The following is a 14,705-nucleotide window of genomic DNA, read 5'->3' on the forward strand; positions in this document are numbered from 1 at the left end:
TGGAATTTTTCCTAATGCTTCAAGGTCACAAATTGTGATGTGTTGTCATTAAAGAAAGACATTTGGCTTCTGCATTCATTAGACAGGACAGCTGATGAGAGATAGTGGGAAGACATGCACCAAACAGTGCCTGAGCCTGCTCGGCCAACTGAGCTAAACCAGTTCCTGAACTGAAATGTGATTGATGGCAGATTTAGTGACAGCAAAGCCCATAACTTCAGTTTTTAACCACATACCAGACCAAAGGGAGCTATGTCAAGTTTCAGGTCAGGCATCACCTTTGTCATCTTTTATCTTCCTTCTCCAGGTGGCATTTAAACAGATAAATTTGATGCTAGCATTCCCATTGGAAAGTCCAAAAGAGAACAATCAGGGTAAGAACCACAAAAGAATAGCGCTGCTTTTTGCATGTGCTAAACCTATGCAAATGACAGGAAAAGATAAAGCATGTGCAAAGGGGAAATCGAGGAAAACTGCCAAGCAAAACAAACAACTACCTGCTTGCTCCTGTCCCATTTTCATGCATGTAGAAATGAGTAAATATTCATTTCTGTGCACAATTGTTTCGTTCCTTTGTGAATGAGTTTCTATTGGCTTATTTGCAAAAGCCAGCACTAATTGCTAAAGGCAGTAAGAGTTGTGGAATTTTATGTCAGATGAACCCAAGTGTCATCTCAGCCTTATTTATTTCTTTTCCAATTTGTGGTCCCTGCGTTTTTGTTTTTTTTTTTTCTTTCTAGTCTCTTAGTCATACGTAATTCTCTTTTTTGCTGGCACACATGCATTTTGTGCATGTCTCAGCACAAACTCTGAGTTGTTGGTCTGAAAACTATTTCCTGTCATGCTGTGTTGTTGCAGTGACTGTCACCTCAGCACAAAGCCACTGATGGCAATTTAGCTTACGGAAATATTCACGCAAATTGTGTGTGTATTAGCATGGCAAGGCAAATAGCAAACACTAAATCTTTGCTAATGTTGGTGCCATATGTGCACACAGTTCTTTCTTTATGGATCTGCCTGCATCTTTTGGCATCCAAGTTGCTGTGGCTCATCAACTATACAGTTAATCTTTTCCTGTACAAGACTTTGATGCTAAATAAGTTCCATTTGAAGGCCTTAACACTCACATGAGAGTTTGCTTGCAATTTTTTGTGATTAAAACTAAGAATTACCTGTTTGTAAGACTTTTTTGTGACTGTTTTTAGAGCCACACTGTAAAATATGCATAGAAATAGGATCTGTTCATTTTTTGAGAAGAATAATCAAAATTTTGGAGCAAAAAGTTGAAACTATAAAGCCATAAATGAAAGGAAAACCAAACTCTGAATTTGTGTTTAAAAGGTTCTACATTTACAAGAGAAAACTCAATATTAATTTTAAAAAGTTGTACATTTTGACTTTATAAACTTTAAAAATGTTCAGTTTTATCCAGTCAGAAACCAAACTGAAAGTTGTGATTTAACTGTACGGAACTGTCTCTTCAAAGTCCAAATGCCGGTGAGAATATGATGATTCTGGACTTAAACTACCATAGCTCAGTCCCAGTAAAAATTACAGATTTGATTGGGCTCTCAATCGCAGTATTCATGCATATTTGGTATGATTTTCCTCCACATAATCGACTATTTTCAATTTTATTATCTCATAAATGTATGACTTTTGTCTCAAAAATGTGTTTTATTCTCAAAAATTAAACCAAAGTGTAACTTTCTTTGGTCTGGTGGTTTTTTAAGAGATGTAAGCATAACTTTAGAATCTTTAAGCGACACTAAAAAGATTTTAAAAAGTAATTGCAAACAGCTGCTTTCTCTCTCATACTGTTTTGGGTTCAAATATGACTAAAGATCATGATTTCTTTAAAGCTCTGGCATTTTTTTATCACTATCCGTAAACCTTGAGATTCTGTCGTTTCCAATCATGTGCTGTTGAAAACTTTGACCACCATTGTGCCATGCTTTCTAGTGCCTGCTGATATAAACACATAATTGCAGGCTTTGATGAGAGCAATGAATATGCATTTTATTACCTCTTAAATATGACACACCTGTCCCTCTGAGAAAACACAAGAGCACAAAACAAGCTAAGGCACTGTACCGTCTGTCATATAATAGCTTCTAAGTAATGTGGAATAAAAAACATCTATTGGACCTCTCTTGTCTCTTGACAGACATCTTTATTGGAAAAACAGAAAAAAGCCCATTTTAAAGCCAATTTCCTCAGATTAATTCAGCTTTTCTCACTAATTCTTCAGCAGTTTTTACCCCCTGCAATGAAATGCTCATAGAGACTCATATAGACTAACTGCAGCTGAAGCTCCCTGATGAATGAGTTAACAGCTAATACTGTCACCCGCAGCCTCACTGAGTCATTGCTCGTCCGTCTACCTGCTCTTTTGTCTCCCTGTGGTGTGAGAAGTCTGACAGCCCTCCTCATCCCTGTAGCTCTCTCTCCATCTGCATATGTGTGGGAAGTAGCCCTGGGTTAAAGTCGTGAATGGAAATCATGTTTTCAACAAATCTTACAAGCTTTGGATGGGTTCTTGTGAATACTAAAACAGAAGAGAGATATTTAAAGGTTCCTGGTCATATTTTTCAGATGTATTCTGATGCAGTGATTTCTGTTCATTTGGTTAAATCTGTGTGTGTATGTTATTGTACTGACACTGCATGATGCTGCTATATCCCCTCAGATTTCCCTTCTTTTGTCTAGTCCCTTCCTTTTTTAGCTACATGTGTAGATTTAGTTAACTTAATTCCTCTCAAATTTTCATAACAAGTTTATAAATGTACCTGTCGCATTAGACATGTTTCAGAAAAGCTAATAGAGCCATTGCTGTCTGTGATTTATAGCAGTCTATTAATGACAGATTGAAGACGAAACAGTTCAGAGATTTCAAAAATAAAGTTGCATTAAAACAAAATTATTATTATAGTCTTTCAGCTATATTTTGGTTATATGATAACTTAATTTCCTACAACTTTATAATTGTTTTATTTAAGCTAGGGGTCAACTAGTAATCCAATTGTTGTGGCCGACATTCAGTACTTGGCTTACCTTCCCACAGCTGTTCTGTGTAAACAAGTCAAGTTCTGCTTAAATCAGCATGTAAAAAATCAGGAAAAATACTTTACATTTTTGTATTTTTGCAAGGCTGAGTTGTCTGCAGGCTTTTTCTGCCTCAGTCCCAGCTGAGAGTTTAGAAAGCAGCACAAAAGACACTTTTGACAGACTTTTGGGTACCGATCAAGACGACTCGTCTCAGCACAGCATGGAAAGAAAGATTCCCCAGAAAGATGAATCCATCACAGAGTGAGTTCTCAAAAGTCATAAAATGGAGGGCTCAGCTACAGGGCAGCATGCATAGAGGAACTATTTACTGTTCTATTGAAAGAGCTTTCAGATAGACCAGTGGTTCTCAACCTTGGGGTCCGGACCCCCTTTGGGGGGTCGCAAGACACTGAGAGGGGGTCACCAGATACCTTAAAAAATCTAGGAATATTCTTTAGATAACACTGTCGCCACTTTTAGTACATTTTGCCACTTAAAACTCATTTTTGTCTATTTTAGACCCTTTCCATCAGTTTTTCTCCCTGTTTTTGCCACTTCTATCCCCTTTTTTGTTTCTATCAAACACTTTTTGCCCATTTTAACCACAATTAACCCTTTTTTGCCAGTGAATATAAATTTTTCATCCCATTCCACCTAATTTCCACCACTTTTTAATCCCCTTTTACCACTTTTTGTGCCCATTTTGCTGCTTCAATACATTTTTTGGTTATGTTTTTGCCACTTTTATCTAATCTTTGCCACTTTTAACGCATTTTTGTCCTTGGAAAAAAACAATTTCACCACCTTTTCACCATTTTTGCCATGATTAACCAACTTTAGCTATTTTTAACCTATTTAAATTGTTTTTGTCAAACATTTTTTTCATCTAGAAGGCTAAATTAATAAATAAAGATATTTGTTTCTTTGATAGAGTGGTTATTATCAGGTCAAATATAAAATATGGTTTTCACAGCTTAACTTCACATTAGACCATGGATCTGCTGACCTCCATAGGCCCCCAATGTGGCTGGGTCCAAGAAACCTCCCCCTTTATCCCCCCTCATAGGCAAGCCTTGTCTGCACATGACTGTTCTTAAATGTTCATGGCTGTTCAACAACCTTCAGGTATAGTGCGGGTCCCCACTCTTTAGCACCTTTATTTTGGGGGTCGCGGACTGAAAAGGTTGAGAACCACTGGGACAGAAGATACTTGGAAATATGGCGATAACCTTTTTAGTTCAGAATCAATAAAGAGGGAAATGTAGAGATGAGAAGGGCTGGTTTGGGTAGAGTGGAAACAAAAGTGCAAGAGCTCTTTCTTTTACAAAATAATTTATTGTTTTCTGATGGGAAGTGTGTGGGGGGGGGGGGTGGCATGGCACAACACGTGGTCCTACTGGTTCCACAGCTCATTATTGTTAATAAAAAGTTTACCTTAGGACGTACAGGAACAACTTCTACAGCCTGTGGCATTTAGTGCTAGTCTTTGTGAATTAGTTGATATTTGTAATGAGGTTGATTTGCATATGAGTCAAGGAATTTGTTCTATATATCTATATGCATACAGACGGGACAGGTGCAGCAAGGGAACTATTTGCTTGGCTGAGCAGCTTTTGCGCATTTTGTGTGCAGCTGGCACCAATTTCTTCCTTGCACAGGTTTCAGAATGTGCAAAAAGCGGAGATATTCTTTTGTGGATATGCCCCTCAGAATGTTCACAGTGAATTCAAGCTACAGTTCAGCTATTTGACTGGACTACTAGTATGCAAGCACTGGAAGCATGCTCTCCTCCTATGCTATGCTAAGTAGGTTGCCTTCTTCTTGATGACCTTGGTAACGAGTAGTAAACTATTTGGATGTCTAATGTGAAAACATTGACATCTTAACAGCTATTTTGGTACAAATATAATGTATGCTATCCTCTAGCTTATTGTGGTATAGGGAGGCAGATGACAGTGTGACTGCTACTATGTTACACATCAATATTTGTGAACTTCCAAGCACTTTAGATGAGAACCATGCTCAGAACGCCTTGTCGATTTAGTCCTGTTAATCTTTAGAGAGCTTTTGCATACGGCATCTCATAGTCTGTCCAGCCCTGCCTGGGTAGCATAAGTGATTTTTTACTTACAGGACACACAGATCCCCTGTTGTAATCCGTGTAGTGCACACCTTGTAAACGGAAAGTTTGAAAGCTGAAATATCAATAAAGATGCCTGCAAATTATCTTATAGCGCTTTAAAAAGCATTTTCTATGCAACGTCTCATTCGAAATAGAGGCAGACCTGTTTGTTTTCACCAGGCTGATGTATGTAAACATTATTTTCTGACTAATACCATAACTGAAGGAAGGAATAAACCTCCTCCTCTGCTTGCACATTTACAACCAGCTGAAAGCACGACTGTAACAGCAGCACCTAAGCTTTTATTTTTGTCTTGTCTAACCTTGTTGTTCTCCTCCCTCTAATAACCCATTTATTCCCTCTCTCTCTTTCTCTCTCTGCATGAACACCCCAGGGTCAGTCTTGTGCATGACTCCTGCTAGCAGTCTTGGTAGGTCTGACCTTCCCTTTGCTCTCTCACACACACTGTTTGTATAAAAGGGTGGGTGGAGGGTTTGTGAGTAGGTTATGTCTGCAGCCCTTACAGGTGAGACAAAAGGTCATTGCTTCACTTCATATGGCAGTGATATATGCTTTTAAAATGAGCTTTAGAATGTCCTTTTCTTTAGCCTGAGATCTGACATGATTTATGTATTCCATGTCCAATTTGTATCACCTGAAAGAGCTGTTCCTGTTTCCCACTGACTTTCTGGCTAATGACTGTCTGTTGTTTATGTTTTAAAGGCAGTTTGGATAAATTCAGATCTGTTCTTAAGCTGTAGGATAGCTAATGTCTGTTTGCTGTGCTGTCTTCTATCAGGAAATTTAAATCAGTTTCCCAGAGAAATTATTTCAAAGCTTCTGGAGATTTTCTCTTTGTTCCAAAGGGGATGGGAATTACAAAATAATTCTTCATTATTACAAGTTCAACTTTGGAAAACAGTCTGCCCCCCTACTTTATTTCTTTTGGATAATTACAGACTAAATTACCTACATGTACAATCCATTTTAGATTTACTCCAGTAGATCACCTTGGATGGCAACTATGAAACGGAATGTAATGGCTGCAGTGAAATCTTTCAATGCAAACATTTTCTCAGCATAGTACATTCATTAAACACTAGGGATGGGGATACTCCTTGGATACTCCTTATTGATCCGAGTCCTTATTGATACCACTATCGATACTTTTCTATAGTTTGGTGGAGACAAATATTTACACTCGATTGGTCTTAGCTGAGTAGTGCTTGAGTTAAAAGCTATAGTTCAGTCTGTAACATCTGTTTTATATCCCTCAAATATAAACCCATTCTTCATATTCACAACTGTATTTATTAAGGATTCTCGTCTAAAACTAAATTTTCCCATTTTTATGTGTCATTTGAACACATCGTGACATTTAGAATACAGTCATCTAATTTACTGAGGTTACCTGAACGCATAATATTTTCCTTCTTTCAGCTGTTTAGTTTGCTAATTAACTTTAATTCTGCTGATTCCACCGCGGATTTCTACACTGGACTAATACTTTTAACAAACTTGCTCAAAGTTTTGAAACACTTTTCAGCATTTGTCTGAGCAGATGAAGAAGGAAAATGTTCTGAAGCAGCTGAAGAGACTGGTATGAGAGCCTGTTACTCCCAGTGCAGGCGGATATGAGTGCATGTGACTCGCAGGCAGTGTCATTTTTCCTTAAGCCATAGTTGAAGGTACCACACTCAGTACTGATGTGCTTTTAATTTATGTTACTCTTGAAAGAACTTAAGTATGTTTTTACACCAGTTTTATGACGTTACGTCACAGAGCCTGTGAGACTCGATAACAGTATCAATAAGCTAAAACTTTATTGATTTTCGGGTATTTCGATCCCCATCCCTACTAAACACACCACAGTTTCTTCCGCTAACAGACCAGAGAGTTATCTAAGCAAAAAGTCATGTTGTTGAAAATAGTGAATTTGTCTAACATTTTTGTGCATGTTTTTGTGACTTCAGCATTTTTTTTTACCTCAGACCAAACACAATATTTTAACATATTAAAAGAAAACCTATGAAGACTGTGTAGACCAGACCAAGCATCACAAAGACACAAAAATGAACAGAACAGTCAAAGCCTCCTGAAGCATAAGGTAGGATAAGGTGCTGCAGGAATACTCTCACTAACCAGCCTAATTGAGTGTCTACCTTGTGTGTCATATTGGTGTATCTGTGATGGCAGCAGTGCCTCCTGGAGCCTGAACATACATGCAGAAGACACATAGACTTTGCTTGCACAGTTCTCTGACCACTGATGGTAATATCAGACGGGATTTCGATGTCGATTGATCATCAAAGCAAAGTGCTCATCAAATAGCGTAAAAGTTGCAGCCTGACGTGTTTCGTTTCATGTGACTGACATTGCACTTCCTGCAAAATGACTATTCACCATCACATTTGTAAAACAGTTGAGATTTGAGCCGTAGCTCCTTGGAGCCTATCAGGTCCCCAGTTGAATCGTTTCAGCTGACTCTGGTGACACAAACTGCCTCTAATAGAAAGATGGAGACCACAGCGATAGGTGAACACAGCTAGAGCTCAATGTAAGCCTGCTTTAATTCGACCCCAGGTAGAGGAAGAAGGAAAATGCCGCGCTTTGTCTTATTCAAATGCCAAACTATCCAGATACTAGGACTGCTGGAAAGATAAAGTTGCAGCCATTGCCGCTCGTCTTTGCCTTCTTTGTTTCTATTGGTGTTCTGGAGCCCATACATTGTATAAATAGGGTAAAATATTTTTAGCTTAGCAGCTAAATTACCTTGAATCTTTCTGGTGCTCTACTAGTTAGAAGTCCTGTTTTGGAAAAAAAAAAAAAATTCCCATCCCTGCTGCCTAAAATGTGGTTGATTCATCTTTATTGGTGGTTTTTTTTTTGGTCTTGTTCTTCTCTGGGAAAAACAGCAAACTGATTTTCCGTATAAATTTCCTTATTTGTGATTGTAATCAGCTTCTCTCCTCTTGTTTTTTTTTTTTCTCCCATGCTCTCTTTTTGTTCTTTCTTTCTTCCTATCCTCCTTTGCTTTGCGTTATGAATGGTTGCATGCCATCTGCCGGTGTAACCCTAACGATGGCTTGCTGGCTCTCTGTAACATCCGCCACCTCCACCACAACCATCAACAACAACAAATGATACCGTCGACCACACACATCACACCTGTTGCCATTGTTACCATTATGCTCTACCCACCTGTCCATTGCTACCACTTCCCCCCTCCCTCTCCCTTCTCCCCCCAACCTCAAAACAAAGTCCCAATGATGTACAGTGCTACGCCTGCTACTGTCTCTGCAGCAACAACTCCTGCCACAAGTGTCCCCTACGCAGCAACAGCACCAGCCAATCAGGTTTGCTCCTTTTAAAGCTTTCTTTCATCAGTCCCCGGAGCTCTGAATAAGTGCTGCCATCTAATAGCAAGCTGCAATAACCTGCAGCTGAGCCTTAGCCCACGCCCAGCCCCTCCTTATCCACCCCTTCTGCCTGTACTGGGTGTGCTCACGCTGGCATTAAAGCCAAATATGAGAGGGCTTATTACAGAGGGGTTACCTAAGCCGCTGCTCTGTATTGTGTTTCATGTAGAAAAGCAGCGCATTAGTGCTGAAGCACTTCTTCAAAGCTCCCACATTTGCAAAGTAGTAGTTGTGTTGTGTTGCAATACTTCCTGGTTTTGTTCTGCATGTTTTACATTTTTTTTTTTCCACTTTTTCTTGTTGTTGTCAAATAAGCCTCTCCATCTGCAGCAGGGGGCATCATCTGTACTGCTCATGTGCTCTGCAAACACACATTCAAGCAAATGCATTCAGGCTATTTCTGCAGCACATTTAAGAGCCTGTTTGCATTTAGCATTAACATCCATCCTGGATAATTGGATATCAATATTCACACTTTACAGTACATCATTAGCCCACCTCACAAGTAAACAACAGTAGGTACACATAATTGTCATGGATCCCTGGCTTACTGTGGATTATTTATATCCATCCAGCCTCACTGGTCACTTTTTGTCTTGAATTTAGGAGTCATTTCAATGTAACCAACACCAAACAAGGTTTATTTACAAATATTTTTTTCACTACATCCTTTAGATGCATGTTCACGTCAGAATGAGGGAGAAAAAATCTATAAGAGGCACTGCTAACGTCTCAGTTTGTCCCTAATTCGCCTTTATTCATCAGCAGATTCACTATACAAAGCATGTTGGAATACCTAGGCATGAGCTAAGAAGTTTCCAAAACACAGGTTAAAATTTCAGTCATCTCACAATCATAAAATATTCAGCAATGTAGGTTAAAATCTCTTTAGATTACCAACAAAAAAAGCTTAAAATCTTCATAAAATCCCTTAAATTAAAGCCAAAATTTTCATATTATCCCAGAAATTAAGAAAATTAACAATATATTCTTAAAAGTTTAGGATTAATATAGATTAGCTGTATTTATGACAAATGAGGGGAGCTATGTGAACAAAGTGTGATGACCAAAATCTCAAAATTTCAACCATCAATGCCAATATCTCAATGAATTCACAACAATGTGGTTGAAATCATGATTGTGTCAAAAATAATTTAAATTAGATGTAATAAATAGGATTTAAAAAATCAATAAAATTCAGGATTATTAACTAAGTAGTATGATGTGTTTTAAAAGAGGCACTAAAAGCTGCTTAGGTCTTTGCTAATTCCCCTCCAGTCATTTGTATAGCCAGCGGATTCATGGCACAAATAAAATATTTTACAATGATAACCAAAATCTCTAGAAAAGCCTAGATATGAATAATAATCACAACTTAAAGAGCTAAAATCTCAATGAAATCCCAGCATGGTAGGATGGAATGTCTTTAAAATTTATGGTTATTATGGTAGTACATCACCATTTTTTCTTTTGATTTACATTTATGACAAAAAGTGGAAGTAAAAGCTGTTAAAGAGGTACTGTTAGTTGCTAAGCTAATCTCCAGTTCATCCTGATTCATCATTAGTATAGTCAGCACCTTCACGGTACGTATTACATTAGTTTATCTAACCATAAGATAAGAGATTATTCAAAACACAAGATATCCCAGAAACAAGATATGCAGCAATGCACATCTTGATAAAATTCCAATACTATAAGGCTAAAATCTTGCTGAAATTACAACAAACTAAGCTAAAATTTCAACAAAATTAAAATAATGTTGGATAAATACAAATCAATTACATTTAGAAAGTACTTTTAATAACTATCCTTGTGGTACATGTTTATGAAAAAATGAGAGAGAAAAGCTGTTAAAAAGGCAGCATTATCATTGCAGTTGATTGCTCATTGACCCTGAATAAGTAAAGTCAGTGATTTTTCAAAAAAAAAAAAAATTGTCTGATGAAAGATGTGTGAAATTCCAACAAAGATTGCCAAAATCTAAAAGTCTGAACAAAAAGTTAAAAATCTTGATCAAATCCACACAATTAAAGCTAAAAATCTCAATAAAATCCCTATAATGTAGTAAACATATCATAATATTTCAGTGTATTTACTATATACCATGACATTATTAACTTTAATGCATATTTATGACCATTACAAAGGGCACTGCTAGCCTCTTACCTCATTGTTTTTTTTTCTCCGTAATCTAAGAGTATAGTCACTGGCTTCATGGCACATGACATGCTACCTAGCCAAGCCACCTCAAAAACCCACTCTAAAAACTTCAATAAAATCCCACTGATGAAATATGCACAAAAAAAAGGTAGCCGACATCTGCAAATTTAATCAGTTCAATCAAAGCTATAATTTTGATTAAATCTCCAAATTGTAGCAATTTGAGATTCATTTTTATGATAAAATTAGGGAGAAAAACCGTTAAAAGGCACTCATACTTAGCTAATCCTAAATTCACCCCTGTTTAATCTCAATTCCAATGGCCTCTCTAAACATAGCATGCTGAATCCCTAGACATGCTAAGAGGCTAGTAGTGCCTCTTTAACAACTTTTCTCCCTCATTATGACATATCCATGATTTTAAAGGGAATGGTTATACACTTTGATTTTAAAAATAACTTTGGGGGTGCTGGTTCGACTTACTCCTTACTATCAGACATGAAGTGACTAAACCAATCCAGATGAAGGCTTCCCAGACCACTTTGAGCTGTTCTGAATTAAACTGAATTAATCTGAATTAAATTGTAGGTACACATTGTGGTACGTTTACACCAAGCATTAAACATTACCACTTGGTATCTGATTGCCCAGTAAGGATGTTATGGCGGTATAAACAGGGTCTTGGATTTTTTCCCTTCCTAGTTTCACCTTTTTACCTCTCTCTGGTTATGATAAAAGGGAGAATAAATCAAGAGAGGAAACAGTTATGGGCCACGCTTGTCAGGATGAGACAGACTCAAGAAAAATGATCACAGAAGCCGTCTAAAAATGGCCCCTGTGATCGGCGGCTCTCCTGTTGCTATGTGTCAGCAGGAGCCAGGAGATGCAGGGCCAGCTTACTGAATGCCAGTGTGACACACATGTGCCCCGTTTTAAACCTGGAAATGTCTGCACAATGCTGGCACGCCAGCCTCACACAGCTGGCAATCATTTACAAGTGGTTAAGAGCAGAGGTGCTCTGAGGACACGCAGATGAGAAGTGTTACACAGGTCGATAGGCTGTGTTAGCGGGAGACAAAAGGGCTAGCAGGAGGATATATGGACTTAGATTATCCTTGTTTTCAAAGTTGATGTTTTTGCAAAGACCCATTAGACATAGTTTTAGAGGCATTATCATGAATTTAAATCCATTTTTGCACAATTTCTGCCCACTTTTCCTGATTTACTGCCTGGAGAAGACAACTTAACACCAAATAGTGAACAAATATAACCCCTCGTGATCAGTATGGCAACTACAAAGCCTCATTACAGCAAAAACAACAACAAGAAAACAGAGCCTCAGAGTGTAAAAATTAGAGTCAGGTGTTCTAAAATGACACAGTAAGTGAAAAAAACTCCTCGAGATGCTCCTTCTGTCCTCAAACAATGATCTCTTTCCCCGTAACTCCTGCTTTATTGCCCCTCGCTGGCCAAACGGCTGTGTGCTCACTTCCAGTGAGTCACCGTCTCTTCCTGTAATTGGCATGCAGCAGCAGTAGCAGCAGGAAGCAGCGCTGCTCTTTAAAGATGCATGTGGGACAAGGAGCTGGAGAAACACTGACGTCAGCCCCTCACTGACTGTCTCCCTCTGTCCCCCACCACCACCTCCTCTATTCTCCTCCTCCATCCACACTCTGCATTCAGATCGCTCCAGCCAGGGCACCGTCAACACGTTTGATCACCTGTGCTACGTTGACCTTTTTTAACGTATCTGTTTTATTTTTAAACATCGCAGCTTGTGATGTTTGTTCAGAGCATGTGCTGTTGTCACTGTTCTTACTCAAAAGCAGGTCTGGGTCCGAACCGCTGCAAATACTGAGTTTAATAATACAAAGTACCCATGATTTTTTTTTTTTTTTAAACCTTTAACCGCAGACACATTGTAAATGCCAATTTTACAAACATCATTGGTTTTTTCAGCTTTTCCAGAAGATTAAAGACTATAGAAATAAACCATGGGATTATCATCCCTTAGGATGTGTAATTAGAAAAAGATGGAATATTTGTCACTTATGATATATACTGTAATGAAAATCATTTACAGAGCAATTATCAACACCAAACTTTTGCTTTCCCAAACATAAAATCCCAACAATTATGCAGCAATGTATCAAATTAACATGCAACAATACTGGCAAAAAAAATCCCAACCATTTTAGATAAAATCTCATTAAAATACAATTTTGACTGAAAACTCAATAAACTCAAACACTATAGATTAAACCCCCAAAAAGAAGGCTAAAATCTAGCTAAAATCTACCAAAGAAGGCTATATTCGCATAGAAAGAAAGAATCCAAACAAAAGCCCAATTCTGGATACAATTTCTGTGATATTAAAATATTGTAAGCAAATATTTTACTAAAATCTAAGAGAGTATGCAATATCCAAGTAAAATCAACCAAAATGTAAACTAAAATCCAGCTAAAATCTAGCATACTTGAGAAAATTTTGAAACAAAGTAAGCTTAAATTCCAATCTTAAATCCAATCTATCCACACTATATTGCCAAAAGTATTCACTCACTCTTCCAAATAATTGAAATCAGGTGCTCCAATCACTTCCATGGCCACAGGTGTATAAAATCAAGCACCTCAAGCATACAGACTGTTTCTACAAACATTTGTGAAAGAATGGGTCGCTTTCAGGAGCTCAGTGAATTCCAGCATGGTTCTGTGATAGGATGCCACCTGTGCCACAAGTCCAGTGGAGAAATTTCCTCGCTCCTAAATATCCCACAGTCAACTGCCAGTGGTATTATAACAAAGTGGAAGCGATTGGGAACAAGAGCCACTCAGCCACGAAGTGGTAGCCCACGTAAAATGACAGAGCGGGGTCAGCGGATGCTGAGGCGCATAGTGCGCAGAGGTCACCAACTTTCTGCAGAATCAATCACTACAAACCTCGGATCATCACCAAAATCTAACTGATTCTTCCCTGTCACTATCCCAATATTCCCTGAAAGTTTGGTGAAGATCTGACTTTCCATTCTTGAGTTATCTTGTACACATACAAACAAACAAACAAACAAACATACAAAGATGCAGAACCCTTTACATAACCCCCTGCCAATTTCATCGGTGTAGGTAAAAATAAATACAAAATACAGCACAATACAACTTGACGGTCGCCACAGGACCCCGATACACCGACAACCTCCTGCTTTGCGTGTCCCCTGGCAATGCCTGTAAATTAGAGAAGTAATATAATATATAATATGTTATAGAGATGTTGTATATATTATAGCTATATACAGTGCTTAACAAATTTATTAGACCACCCTAACTCTAACCAAAGTAAGGTTTATGCCACAGCTTCCCTAAATTAACAGCGTTGGTAATTACCAAAATCATTTTTTATGTTTCTGCAATGGTTAATACACCAATATGTAGAAGCTCTTTAACTCAAATGATATTTTTAATGCTAAAATAGAATTATTATTGTTATCCATGAATTTTCAAATTTACTGATTTACAAAAAAACCTGAAAAAATAGTAAAGCACATTATTATTTCTTGATTAATATGTCAAATTATAATCATTTACTTGTATTCCTGAACAGAAAAATGAGTTTTAGTTGTTGATTGTATGCTTGATTCATTTCTGACTTCTCAGAGAAGCCCAGTGAGCCGGCTCAAATTTGGGTGAATTCAGTTTGAAATCCCTCATTCCCGTTCAAAATGGTGAAACGTGGAGAGCTGACTGAAAATGAAAGAGTCTGCATTAAAGCACTTCATGATGCTGGATGGTCTTTGAGACAAATATGACAGGTGGTCTAATAAATTTGTTAAGCACTGTATATAATCTATAATATCGAATTTTTTTTGTTCTTACCTCTTTTTCTGCCAACAGATGGTGTTGCAAAACTGCATGGGGCTTGCTCTTCTCTCAAGTCTGCTTCTGAAATCACAGAGCA

General features: G+C 37.9%; 1 protein-coding gene across 13 annotated transcripts in view; it reads left to right on the top strand.

Moving 5' to 3' along the window:
• LOC121506183 (muscleblind-like protein 2a) overlaps nucleotides 1-14,705 on the top strand; it is a 167,699-nt gene that overhangs the window by 140,877 nt on the left and 12,117 nt on the right. For 4 of the 13 annotated variants that reach the window (XM_041781842.1, XM_041781841.1, XM_041781847.1 and 1 more), the window contains one exon: nucleotides 5,566-5,601. The exons of 1 other annotated variant lie outside the window; for it this stretch is intronic. In XM_041781842.1, coding sequence (XP_041637776.1) covers nucleotides 5,566-5,601 — 36 coding nt within the window. Of the gene's footprint in view, nucleotides 1-307; nucleotides 375-5,565; nucleotides 5,602-8,432; nucleotides 8,528-14,705 lie in introns of those variants that run through there. 8 more of the 13 variants (XM_041781844.1, XM_041781849.1, XM_041781846.1 and 5 more) reach the window with 5 other exon arrangements.

The sequence above is a fragment of the Cheilinus undulatus genome, linkage group 24 (assembly GCF_018320785.1).
Source record: "Cheilinus undulatus linkage group 24, ASM1832078v1, whole genome shotgun sequence".
Lineage (NCBI taxonomy): Eukaryota > Metazoa > Chordata > Actinopteri > Labriformes > Labridae > Cheilinus > Cheilinus undulatus.